We start from the raw sequence: 13,883 nt of genomic DNA, 5'->3' as shown, positions 1-13,883 counted from the left end.
CTGTTCCGGCCAAGGATTGTATAGTGCTTTTCTCAAACAATGTAAGAAAATATTATAACTAGTAGTTCGCCCCGAACTGAGAACTTACGGTTCGCCAAAAAGATCAATTGAATGCAGTGCTACTTAGACTTCAAAGGATCGAAAACCGCGTGCGATTTATTGCGAGATCTGTGGAGCCCTCAATTGATAAATTTAAGTCACCATAGAGATTAAAATGGATCTATATCTGAATCCCTAAAGTCTTTTCTCCTATCTTTGCATTCCCTAATATTGTTTGTCATAATGATCAGTTGTCCTAACACTAAAATCCCTAAGTTTGATTTCCCTAATTATTGATTTCTTATCCTAATGTTATTAATCATGTTTTCTTTTTTGCGAGGGTCGCAGTTCTAACCCTAACCTAACCCACTTTTGTGGCAGCAAGTTCTAAAACTTAACCATTTTTCAGAACCTTACATTATGGAAAATAATCGTTATGACAATTGATTGTTAGGGCATGTGCCCATTAGGACAAACCAGTTAGGGCAAGTGACTTTAGGACAAACGTTGTTAGGGATTCAGAATGACACCCGATTAAAATAAACCGTATCTGTGGTAAGCCGTAATCTTTCTTGTCAAATGTCAAATACTAATATTAAGTTTATTTTATTTCGTTTTTATCTTGCTAATTATTTTAACATCATAATTAAAAAAAAAATAATGTGTAAACCGAGCACTTTCATTTGATACCAAACTCGACCATACTTTCTTGCAATTCAAATGACCAGAATAGTAAGACCCCTCACAAATACTTTTTTAGCATTTTAAGCTCTTCTAACTCAATAACCTCTTCATCGAGCCTGCTCAAAATTTAATGACTAAAATATTATGCCCTCAACTATACGTTCGCCCAATTTAATTTAAATTAGAACAAATTTACTTAAGTTATTGTGTATCAAACTATCCTCTGATAGTTCAGCTTAAAAACATCGAAATGCCGGGACGTGCCCCTAGCCAGCTGTGTGTTCCAAGTTGAATTTAAGAACTTTACTTCGCTTCGCTCGCTCGTTTGATAAGAACTTCACTTCGCTTCGCTCGCTCGTTCAATTAAAATAACTACTAAGTAATCAAGTAATAAAAAACCGGACAAGTGCGAGTCGGACTCGCCCACCGAGGGCTCCGTACTTTTTAGTATTTGTTGTTATAGCGGCAACAGAAATACATCATCTGCCTAGCTATCACGGTTCATGAGATACAGCCTGGTGACAGACGGACGGACGGACGGACAGCGGAGTCTTAGTAATAGGGTTCCGTTTTTACCCTTTGGGTACGGAACCCTAAAAATGTTTAAATTGCCGCCTTTTTTATTTTTTAAACTTGACATTTGAAAAAGCTATTCGAGCACTATGTTTAACAGCTTATAAAATGGCCGCCTTTTTTATTTTTTATACTTGACATTTGAAAAAGCTATTCGAGCACCATGTTTAACGGCTTATAAATATAGTACCATAGTTTTTTTTTTTTAATGTTAATGTTGCAAGTATCCTTACAGAGAGAGTGGTCGTTGGCTGTATGTAATATTTCCTTTGTCAGTCTAATCTTAGTGAGCAAATTTAAAAAGTTAGAGCAGCGGTCAATAATGTACGTTTCATATAGGGCTTGCATTATCCGTCTATTTTTTGTATCCGGATATTTCGAATATTTATAATTTTACTATTCGGATATCCGGATAAAACGGATAATTCGAATACTTGCTTTTTATTTAACAAAACTCACACGAACTTTATAAAAAAATTTAATAGAATCAAATTTTACGTATAAAAGTTTGCGTAACAGCAAATGCTGAGGTATTTTTAGGAGATCTACCTTTTCGTCGAAATTTTGTTGTCCGAATTTTACTTGGTAAAATTTTCTCTGAAGCTTTACAGTGACATGACAATCAACCTTCGGCAAATTTTATTTTTAACAATATATAGTTTATGGAGATAGTTCAACCCTCCGCTTAATATTGGCACCCTGCGCTGCGAAATTCATTTCTTAAGTTACTTCAGATGATCACAAGATATTTGACGTTTAATTCATTAAAATTTTACAACCATGAATTATATAATTATGGTCAAAGTCTTCTTCAGTGAAGAAATTGGCGTCTTATTGATATATACTGGCCGTGGTTTTGATCATATTTAGAGAATCGATTACGTCTTCTAACTGCTGAGATATTACATTGCATTTAAGGTCAATCAAGGCTTTCATTGCAGATTTATTCAAATGCAGAATGCTAAAACTTTCTTATCATATCTGAACAGCTACTGCATCTCGTTCGGCAGTTCAATATCAACCAAAGTTCTCCTCCGTTGGACCCATTTTAGTTCTTTTCGCACGTTATTAACAATGTATTCAGACGCTAACAATAATGCAGCGCAGCGCGTTTGACAGGAACACGGTACAAGTACATTCAAAGTTACTTGTTACTTTTTACGGAGCTAGGTCGATCTGCATGAGATTGTTCCCAAATATTTAAAAAAAAATAAGAGAGTAGACGACAATCAAGGAGAAATACTTAAATAATCAGTTTTTATATCGTAAAAATGTATCTAAATAAATAAATAAATCAACCGACATCGTTTATGTTATAATTTCCAACGTTTTTGAAATAGTTTTCTTAAAAATTTGAATGATATTTTTGTCATAAATGGTATTCGAATTATTCGTTTTATCCGGATATCAACCTCTTCAAAATCCGGATAGTAAATTGGTCGGATATCCGGATAAAACGGTTATCCGGATATCCGGATTGCAAGCCCTAGTTTCATACTAACTCCCTACCCTACATTACTTCTTGGTCAAGAAGTTAATGTAAGGAGCCATAAATGAGCAACTTCATGTCTTCATTTCGTGACATTAACGCATACATTTCGGAGTATGTTTGAGAAAAAGAGGTTAAATATCGTGCACTTAAATCATATTCATATAAAAATTGTTAAAATTAAATCGGCCAAGTGCGAGTCGGACTCACGCACCAAGGGTTCCGCACCATTACGCAAAAAACGGCAAAAAAATCACGTTTGTTGTAATGGCAGTCCCTTTTAAATATTAATTTCATTCTGTTTATAGTATTTGTTGTTATAACGGCAACAGAAATACATCTGTGAAAATTTCAACTGCCTAGCTATCACAGTTCATGAGATACAGCCTGGTGACAAACAGACAGACGGACAGACGGACAGCGGAGTCTTAATAATGGGGTCCCGTTTTTACCCTTTGGGTACGGAACCCTAAAAATATTTTTATATGAATATGATATTCATTTAATAATATTAAACATACAGTATTCACTATTTATTCACTAGGTATGTACCTATTTTTACAATTTGTGTTCTACGTAGCTGTGTATGTACCACACGATTTTCAATTTACACAATAAGTTCCAACTAGGTATTAAAAGCAAGTGAAAAATCAACATCATTGGAAATACAGTAGAGTCCGATTAGTACGACTTCGCATATAGCGACCAACCGCTTATAGAGGCGTAAGTATAGGTACTTGTTTGGTTTTAGTATGAGCTACTATAAAAGTACAACCGTTTATTGCAAACTAAATAAAACCCAATTCCCATTATTCAATTGAGCTTAAACTTCACATACATAATTATGTAAGTTGGGTGACAGACAATGCAATATTTTGGTACCTTCGAGCTGATCTGATGATGAACACAGGAGGTGGCCATAGGAACTGTGTCATAAAACAACTTAAACAACACACTGCTGTTTAAACAACTGACGTAAATAGATATTTTAATATAAATGAAATGATTTTTTTTTCTACTTTGATTGTCGCATAAGTTTGTAAGAAATACAAAATAATGTAATTATTTTGATTTTTTTTATTGAAGTTTGTTTAGTACGACGTCCGGTTTGTACGACGTAATATCAGCGGTCCCTTGGGCGTCGTTATAACCGGACTCTACTGTATTACATTTCCGTACTAAAGCTCTCCATCAGGTATACGAATAACGTTCCATTTATGGCTTTCATCGCATTCTTTTCCCTTGTTTTTCTCCGTCCCCATTCTATTCTACTCTCTATTTTTTCGCGAACCAATCTTCCGCATTTAAAGCGGAAACTTCGTATGTGAAAATAATTAATAAGGCCTGGAAACAAAAACGCTCGTTGTGATTTTGTTTACGAGGAAACTCTGAAAACTTTTTCGATTAAATTACTCGGCAAAAGAGCCAGCGTTTCTAAATATTGATGCCTGGCCTGTGCCTCATATTAACGATTTCTCGGTTGCACCCTAAGAAAGCCGGAGTCCATTTGGTAAACCCAAAAATTTGAGCATGCACTAGTTTTTACTACATGACTGCTAACCAAATTTTCAATAGAGGGGAATAAGTAGGCTTATTTACACTTCAAGTAAAATAAATATCAAAAGAAATGTCGTAGGTACATCACAAGTCGAGAAACCTAATGGTACGAGCCGGGGTCCGAATATCGGTTCTCGGCGCTGCTCTAAATACTAATGTCCGATTGTATCATTAAATCGGTGCATAGTGCAAAGCAGCATCATCATATTATGATTTCAACTAATTTCTAACTTTATTTGACGTTGTATGTTTTACTATCTACCCTTTTCGGATTGCATCCTTTGGGGTCGTGTTAGATTTTAGTAAGCTATAAATTATGGAGCGCTAGGGCAAAAACGGGGGCGTTACGTGGTGGTAAATAGTGCGGCGTGGTCGCTTATTTTATCCACAGAAGTTATGGTTTTATATAAAGTTAGAATTATTATTTATTCATTTGTTAGCCTGTTGTGTCCCACTGCTGGACAAAGGCCTCCCTCTCTTTCTTCCACGCGTCTTGTTATATGGCAATATTAGGCCAATCTTTCGGAAAGACGTCAAGATCGTGCCGCCACCTCCTTTTAGGTCTGCCGTGACGCCGCACTATGTTTGGTGTCCACTCGGTAGTTTTCTCGGCCCACAAGTCGTTTGGCATACGGCAGATGTGTCCGGCCCAGTCCCATTTAAGCTTGGCGACTGTCAGGGCTACGTCGGCAAGTTAGGATTACATTGCAATATTTACTTCGTCTAGTATGTTTCAATACTTCCAATTATTATTTTAATTAAAATTATTATTTGTGGCCCATATCAGCCAATACGGCGTTGCTCATGCCACTATGTGGCCAGGTCGAGTCGTTGATGGACTGGCAGCACGCGCCCCGCTCCGCGCAGCATCAACGTTTCTCATGCCACACGTGACTGGCCCTCTGATAAATGATACGTCTCCCTCCCACCACATAGCTTTGACGAAGATAGAAACATCTTCACTTACTCGTTAAGCCCGAGCCGCAGCACGGGCCCCGCTCCGCGCAGCATGGCGTGCGCGTCGGCGTTGCTCATGCCGCGCGTGGCTCGCCCGTTGATGGATGAGATGACATCTCCTTCCCGCACGCCGCATAGGGAAGCCTTCCGCCCCGGGTTCACCTGGAATAGAATAAAAATCATTAACCATGATGGTCAATGAGCTCGTGGTTTTTTTGGCACCTGTAAAAGACTAACATTGCTCATCGCAGAGTAAGTAAGGTAAGGTCACGAAAATCGGACAAGACACTGAAAAAAAAACCTGGTACTGGTAACCAGAATCTGGTTAGCTGTACTATATTGTCTTGTTGTATATGTGACGACAGGACACTTTGTAAACATAACCAGACCATTCTTGTTAAATTAAATTTGTTAATTCTATGAAGTGTATAGTAGTGGGTATAAGACTTTTAGTAAACCCAACTAGCCGGTCTGTTAATGGTTACTAAATAATACAGTAACATATACGTTCCTGTCCTGTTGTTATAACAAGGTATTCAGTATATGTAACTGAACGATTTGTGCGGTGTACTGGTTTTATATTGTTCACGTTACCAGAACGCACTGCGCTAATGGGGCTTCTAAGCGAGCCATATGTTCACTGCAATATGTGGCCGGCAACTATTGGTGTCCTCTTACTCACATGTTAGAGAGGGACACTAATAGTTGCCGGCCACATATTGCAGTGAACATATGGCCCGTTTAGAAGTCCCTTCAGCACAGTGGGTTCTGGTTACGTGAACAATATATAACCAGTACACTGCTCTTCTAGTAAATATAGACAAGTTTTACACACTTATTTTTTTTTATTTTATTGATCAAATAAGTAACACAGCATTACAGTAAAACCAAGGCACTGTGACACTACAAAAGAAAAAAACATTTTGTCTCCACAAAGAAAACAATAGACACAAAAATGACATACAAATTAAACATTGGATTTGGGCGACGACGTAACAGCGTGGCTCCGTAGCGTCGTCTGACTCGGCGTAGGATTCGGCAGGTTGCCCCGGAACCGCCGAAACACCACACCCTTCGGCCAGAAGTCCGCGCTTGCGATGGTGTCCTGCAGAGGCCGCGGCACGCGCACTACAAATGAACTGAAGTGCACATAGTGACGCGACTGTAGGTGGTGCACCCTCAGCGTGTAGCCAGTCTTCCGGCGGACGTACTCCACCACCTCGTCGGCCCCGGCGGAGTAATGCAGGCGAGACACGTAGAGCGCCTTACTCGGTGTCGCAACTCGTAGGCCAGAATTAACCGGCTCCGCAGTGCCACACAGAGTTTTACGAGGCGCCCTGCGCGCCTTGCGTTTCCTTTCCACCAGTTTGAATCCCTCCTTATCCACATCGGTGCGGGAGGACTTTTCCTTAATCGGAACCCGCACATTTCACTGTGTCAGCAACACGCAAACAACACGCACTTATACTATACACTTGTACTAGTTTACAATAAAATTATGGACAGGATCTACGTAAATAAAACATCGACCGGCCGGAACGTAAGACGCTGGCGTAATGGCTGCCGTTCTGTGAATTGCGCAATTCCTTTCTCCGCCCCCCGCCACCCGCGCATACACCGTGGTGTTGGCACAACTGTTTGATTCGTTCAGACTACAATGCATTATAGTAACCACAACATAATAACTTGTAACGTGTACACTCGTATCTTTATTTTTACATATCAATAGTTAGTGTTACGATGCATATATTAAACGAGACAAACGTTTAATATTTACAACACTTGCATCTTTACATATACAACGAAATTGTAAGCAGTACTAAATTGCATTTAACTAGAATTAAATAGTGATGTTTAAAAAACAAGTTTTACACGATACAACATTTTTTGTTATTACTACCGGATTTTAGTAGGTATAACTATATTTTTAATTACTATACGTTCTGGTAGTATTGTAGAAAATTATTTTTTTCGGTGCGAGATGGGGGATTAGTTGATAATGGAATTTTTCCTTCGTACCTATTTCTCCGAGACCACGGGGACAATTAATGCCGTTATCGAAAGGTCGGTGGTAATTTTAACGCTTAAGGGCCGGTTGCACCAAACCGCCTGTCACCGTTAAAGCGTTCGCAAAATTTTATTGCGTGGGAAATTTCATACTTTACCGTAAAACGGGGAAAATAGGAATCGCGGGGTAAATTGGAATAAAAGTCTGCTTTTCTAAACTGGTCTGTTAGTTCCATTACAACCAGACAGGAGGTCAACTTATTAATTTCTGAACGAACATGGTATTTTTTGCTACTGGCTACACTGAGCATTTAAATCAGCCAATGGCGTTTCAGTAAGAAAAACACATTTAAAGTCAGGGTAGTCGTCAACACGTGTGCATGGTGCGTTTTAACTTCAAGTTTTAGGTAAGTAATATTGTGAAAAGTGTTGAAATTTGTGTAATATCGATCATAATAGTGTATTGTGGTTTATATAAATCAAAAAGTAAGTAAATAATTGTAATATTTCATTATAAATCTTAGTTTTTCGATAACCACTCGTTTTTAGGTTATTTTTGAGATAATAGGAACGGTGAAGGGGGAAATTGGCACGTCAACAGGTCTAATTGGAACAACGTGGGGGTTATTTGGTTTGTTAATGGGGAAAATTGGCATTGCCTAATAGGGTTGTCAAAAATTAAAATCTTAGTAAATTTAAGGAAATTTTATTTAGGTACCTACTAGGTAGGTACCTACCTACTACTGTGCCCCTACCTAGAGACCTAGGTATTATATGTCTAATGCAATGTTTGCTGTTATACACCGTGTTTTTTTTGATTTCCGTTAATTTCAAGGGTGCATTCCTGAGCTTAAATCAAGTAACTTTCTCAAAGACACCGATGTTTTCTACTATATATAGCTCTTCTTCTTCGGATAGTGCCGTTGGCCTACCATGTAGTTTCATTTCACGGTTTTTATGGCGGCATAGTACTGATTTTGATATGTTGTATTTTTCAGCTACATATTTTAAGCTTATATTGGTAGATGCTATCTTATCCAGAGCTTGTTTTATTAGTAGGTAGATTATCATTTTTTTATAACGCTTGGCTCCTGGCTTGGATACGTATCAAACCATAAGTTATTTTTAAAAGTCGCTGAACAAACGTTGTCTGGTTTGAGGAGTAGAATCTACGTTTTGATTTATTGCTCCTATTACAGGAAACACCCGGTATATAACAGTGAACATTGCATTAGACATATAATACCTAGGTAGGTACCTACCTACTACTGTGCCCCTACCTAGATACATTCCTAGATTTTTTCTTTAACACGCGATGTTAACATTTATTTATGAAATCAGTTAATGTTTTAATGTTTTTCAGGATGCCTCGCAACTACGTACCCAAGCCAGGAGCCAAGCGTTATAAAAAATATGATAATCTACTAATAAAACAAGCTCTCGATGAGATAGCATCTACCAATATAAGCTTAAAATATGTAGCTGAAAAATACAACATATCAAAATCAGTACTATGCCGCCATAAAAACCGTGAAATGAAACCACATGGTAGGCCAACGGCACTATCCGAAGAAGAAGAGCTATATATAGTAGAAAATTTAAATGTCTGCGGCGACTGGGGCTACCCGCTAGATACAACAGATCTCAGGCATATAATAAAAATGTACCTAGACTCATTGAATATCAAGCACAAATTATTCAAAAATAACTTCCCTGGCAAAGACTATGCTAACGCATTTTTGAAGAGACATGCAGATAAAATATCTCAAAGAATATGTCAGAACATTAAACGATCAAGGGCGGCAATCTCTTCAGACACGATAAAGACATATTTTGGCGAATTGGAAAAGTCTTTAGAGAACGTCCCAATCGCAAATATAATTAACTACGACGAAACCAATCTAACGGATGATCCCGGCCGCAAGAAGGTAATAGTAAGGCGAGGCTGCAAGTATCCTGAACGTATTGTCAATCATTCTAAAGGTTCAACATCTGTAATGATGGCAGCCACAGCAGATGGTAATTTCCTGCCGCCTTATGTCGTTTACAAGGCACTTCATTTATACGATTCGTGGACAACGAGAGGGCCGGAAAATGTGAGGTATAACAGGTCCTCATCTGGCTGGTTTGATGGCAACATATTTGAGGATTGGGTAAAGACAATAGTAATACCTTTTCTGGAAGGAAAAGATGGTAAAAAAATTTTAATAGGTGATAATTTATCGTCACATTTGTCAATTGATATTATCAAATTGTGCCAAGAAAAGAACATCCATTTTATTTTTCTGCCCGCAAACTCGACGCACCTTACTCAGCCCTTAGACGTGGCAGTATTTAGACCCATGAAGATGATTTGGCGGTGCCTATTGGACAAATGGAAGAAAAGCGAAGGAGGAAGAATGCAAGCTTGTGTCCCGAAGGGTTGTTTCCCATCGTTGCTAAAATTGTTAATGGATGAACTAAAGGCAAATGCTGAAAAAAATATTAAAGCCGGATTTAGAAAATGTGGCATTGTCCCATTGGATTGCAATCAAGTTTTAGCCAGACTTCCTTTGCAGGAAGGTAATGAAGAAGCGAAAAAAGCAGCTGTGGATAATAGTTTTGTGACATTGCTAAAAGATATGCGTTATGGATCCATAAATATAAGAGAACCTATCAAGAAGAGAAAGCTAGAGGTAGTATCCGGAAGAAGTGTAAGTTTTGAAGAAATAGAAGAGCAGGAACCTGTAAACCCAAAAAAGAAAAGAACGCTAAAGCAAACAAATGAAACAACTTCATCTTTAAAAGGAAAAGGTATCGGCAAAAAAACAAAACCTAAAAATAACATAATGCACAAGGAAGATGACGTTAAAAATAACTATTCCGAAACAAGAAATTGCAGTCAAAGTGAAGCAGTAAATGCCTGTGATATAAATGATGTGCCTTTGGGATTAAATGAATTTTATGTAGTGACTCCGGAACCTTCTGATTTGAACCTTTCGAATGAAGACCAGCAACCTGTAAACCAAAAAAGGAAAAGGACACTAAAGCAAACAAATAAATCAACTTCAAAACTTACGCCTTTAAAAGAAAAAGGTATCGGCAAAAAAACAAAACCTAAAAGTAACAAAGTGCAGAAGGAAGATGACGTTAAAAATGATGATTCCGAAACAAAAATATGCGGTCAAAGTGAAGCAGTAAATGACTTTAATATAATTGATGTTCCCGTGGGATTAAACAAAGTTGATGTAATAGTGAATCCGGAACCTTTTGAGTTTTGCATTGAAGATATGCCAATTGTTTTTGCTGACAATCTTGACTGTCAAGAAGTTATTGTGAGAACTGATGATCAAGACCAAAAATGCGAAAAAGAAAATAAGCAAGACTATAAGAAAGAAAATGAAAATCGCCAATCAAATAACATACAGAAGTCAGAAATTAAAATAATATCAGATGTAAAACTTAAATTACCATTGCCTTTGAAGAAGAAAGATAGTAATACCAACATACACAAAAGAAGTATCTCTACCCGTCCCAAGAGAGGTAGAATTCTGAATTGCTACAAAGACACCGAAGAAATCTTAAAAATTTTAGAGGAAGAATAATTTTATTTCTACAAGTTACAGGGAGTAAAAAATTCGTTAAATTGAAGACTTTTTTAAGTTATGTGATTTTATATCAGAAACGTTTAATATTAGTATATAGGTACTCGTAGGTATTATTTACTTAATCCAAAGAGAGAAAGAAGACTGTGTTTTAAAAGACACGAAAGAATTTGAAAATATTATATGAAGATATTTTCATCTCTACCGTCCAAAAATATAGGAAGTAAGTTAAGCTATTTTGCCATTGATTTATATAAGAAGATTTTTTTAAGTTTTGTTTTTGTTTAATGTTATCTACCAGATTAGGTAGGTACCTGTTTTTTATTCAAATGTTTGATACCTATTAAGCTAAACATTTTTTTAAAGTAACTATGTATATAATTACTTAAAAAATGTTTAGTTAATTATATACATAATTACTTGTAATTAGATACATAATTACTTAAAAAAATGTTTAGCTTATTAGGTATCCAACATTTGAATAAAAAAATAGGTACCATAAGTAATACTTCTTAATAAATATTTGATAAAAATATGTGACGTCCCACGGTCAAAGGTACCTTATGGCGGGTATGGAGTTATGCATACCCCAGTAATCTACAATAAATAAGCTATCGATAACACAAAAGATCAACCTTCTAGGTTGCGTAGTTACAGAGATATGATTTTTTGAAAATAATGTTGTGAAATGAGCAACTTTACGATAGAGAAGTTTTAAGTTTAGCCGCCTAAAAAACTATGTTCCTGAAGTAAGTTACATAGTTGACTACAAATAATAATGCCTTATATATCTGAGATTAAAAAAATATTGCGACTTGTTCTGTAATGCAAATAGAAACTTTTGATATCGACTGATTTATGTGTATACTAACCAATCTCTTGAAAATAAAGTTTTATTTCATTTTCACGATTGATTGCAATGAGCTCTCAAGATTTAAATTTTATCTATTAGAAAACGACACTGACAGACAGTTTAAGCAAAAAACAATACCGATTTAGAGGTGAAAATGTATTTTCTGACTTTTTCATATAAAATCACAAAATTGAATATTTTTACTTTTAATGTGACACACAATCAATTTTTCTGAGCACATATGAAAGAAATTCTGTTATTCAAATGAAATAAATACTAAAACCCCAACTAAATACTATATTTAACCCCTTATGCCACTTTAAACTTACATAACAATAACAGTATTTGCTCCATACATTTACGAAAAGGTACCTTATGGAAATAAATCTAATAATACATCACTACAAAATATCAATCATATTATAGTTTAGCTTTTATGAATAGAAAATATTAATTTACATTAAACTGCCCCCAATTTAATTAGTTCTTCGTCATAATAATCTTAAAAAAGACCAATAATTTGTATGTAATGAAAAGGTACCTTGTGGTCAAGTTACATGATGAGGCATGATGATGATGGAACAGTTAGGATAAACTAATAATATTTTGGGGTTAAGATGGTATAAATCGTCTATTTCTTATCAATAATATATTTCGGTTGCTATTGAAGATAAGCGGCATTGAGATTCAATGACCTCAGATATTCCATAAGGTAATGCGTCGGGTATTGGCATTTTTCAGCAAACCAATGGCTGATTTACTGCATGCGACCAAACCAAATGAAGATTATTCTAGTTAAGAAAGACTTGACGAGAGTAACTTTGGTATAATAGCAGTCTACTTGGATTTGTGATGTCGGTCTATGTACGGTTATAATATTTGCGAGGCGCCCCAACCAGAACTGAAATTATCAAATTAGTTTTGCAGAATGCTAATACAGTTCTCTACCAAACTTCTTTTCCCGTATTGACTAGTTTTTTTGGGAATTTTCAATCTTTTTTCCATAAGGTACCTTTTCTACTAAACTCTGAGACGACATTACTAGGCTTATAACTAACTTATAACAAAAATAAAAACAGGTAAACAAACGTTAGGCATTAAGGTTTCAGATCACACAATAAAAAAAAATTGAGCATTTTTTCACCTCTTTACAAAACATTTAATATCTCCGAAACTAGAAACCCTCATAAGGTACCTTTTCCCGTGGAACGTCACATATGATCTCACAAAGCATTTTTAATTTAGTGCCTATTGTAAAGATTTTCCAAGACTAGTTTTGAAGGTATCTGATGATGATGATGATGGTAGGTACCTATCTAGCTTTGAATAGATTGAGTGACAACCCTAGTGAAAATTCCAATTAACCTCACTTTCGAACCTATTTACCCCGTCAGGGGTAAATTGGAATCCGATAGGGTTTTTGTAAAATATATCAAAATATGGCAATAAGTCGGGAATTTAAGGCTACTCAGCATCTAAAAGAGCTTACCATACATGTTTATGTAGTACTATAAAATACTCTATGACTTACGGAAGATGGTTAAAATTCCAGTTGAATGTGAATATTGGACCTATTTACCCCGTTTTACGGTAAGTAATATTGTGAAAAGTGTTGAAATTTGTGTAATATCGATCATAATAGTGTATTGTGGTTTATATAAATCAAAAAGTAAGTAAATAATTGTAATATTTCATTATAAATCTTAGTTTTTCGATAACCACTCGTTTTTAGGTTATTTTTGAGATAATAGGAACGGTGAAGGGGGAAATTGGCACGTCAACAGGTCTAATTGGAACAACGTGGGGGTTATTTGGTTTGTTAATGGGGAAAATTGGCATTGCCTAATAGGGTTGTCAAAAATTAAAATCTTAGTAAATTTAAGGAAATTTTATTTAGGTACCTACTAGGTAGGTACCTACCTACTACTGTGCCCCTACCTAGAGACCTAGGTATTATATGTCTAATGCAATGTTTGCTGTTATACACCGTGTTTTTTTTGATTTCCGTTAATTTCAAGGGTGCATTCCTGAGCTTAAATCAAGTAACTTTCTCAAAGACACCGATGTTTTCTACTATATATAGCTCTTCTTCTTCGGATAGTGCCGTTGGCCTACCATGTAGTTTCATTTCACGGTTTTT

The 13,883-nt window shown here is 36.2% G+C and overlaps 1 protein-coding gene across 3 annotated transcripts in view; it reads right to left on the bottom strand.

Annotated features, from left to right (window-relative positions):
• The window catches only part of LOC134792116 (uncharacterized), a 246,439-nt gene that overhangs the window by 165,745 nt on the left and 66,811 nt on the right, over positions 1-13,883 (bottom strand). For all 3 annotated transcript variants that reach the window (XM_063763309.1, XM_063763311.1, XM_063763310.1), the window contains one exon: positions 5,310-5,461. In XM_063763309.1, the coding sequence (XP_063619379.1) occupies positions 5,310-5,461 (152 nt within the window). The remainder of the gene's footprint in view (positions 1-5,309; positions 5,462-13,883) is intronic.

This window comes from Cydia splendana, chromosome 7 (genome assembly GCF_910591565.1).
Source record: "Cydia splendana chromosome 7, ilCydSple1.2, whole genome shotgun sequence".
NCBI lineage: Eukaryota > Metazoa > Arthropoda > Insecta > Lepidoptera > Tortricidae > Cydia > Cydia splendana.
Note: the sequence above shows the minus strand (reverse complement) of the source record. Positions and strands in the feature narration are given on the sequence as shown.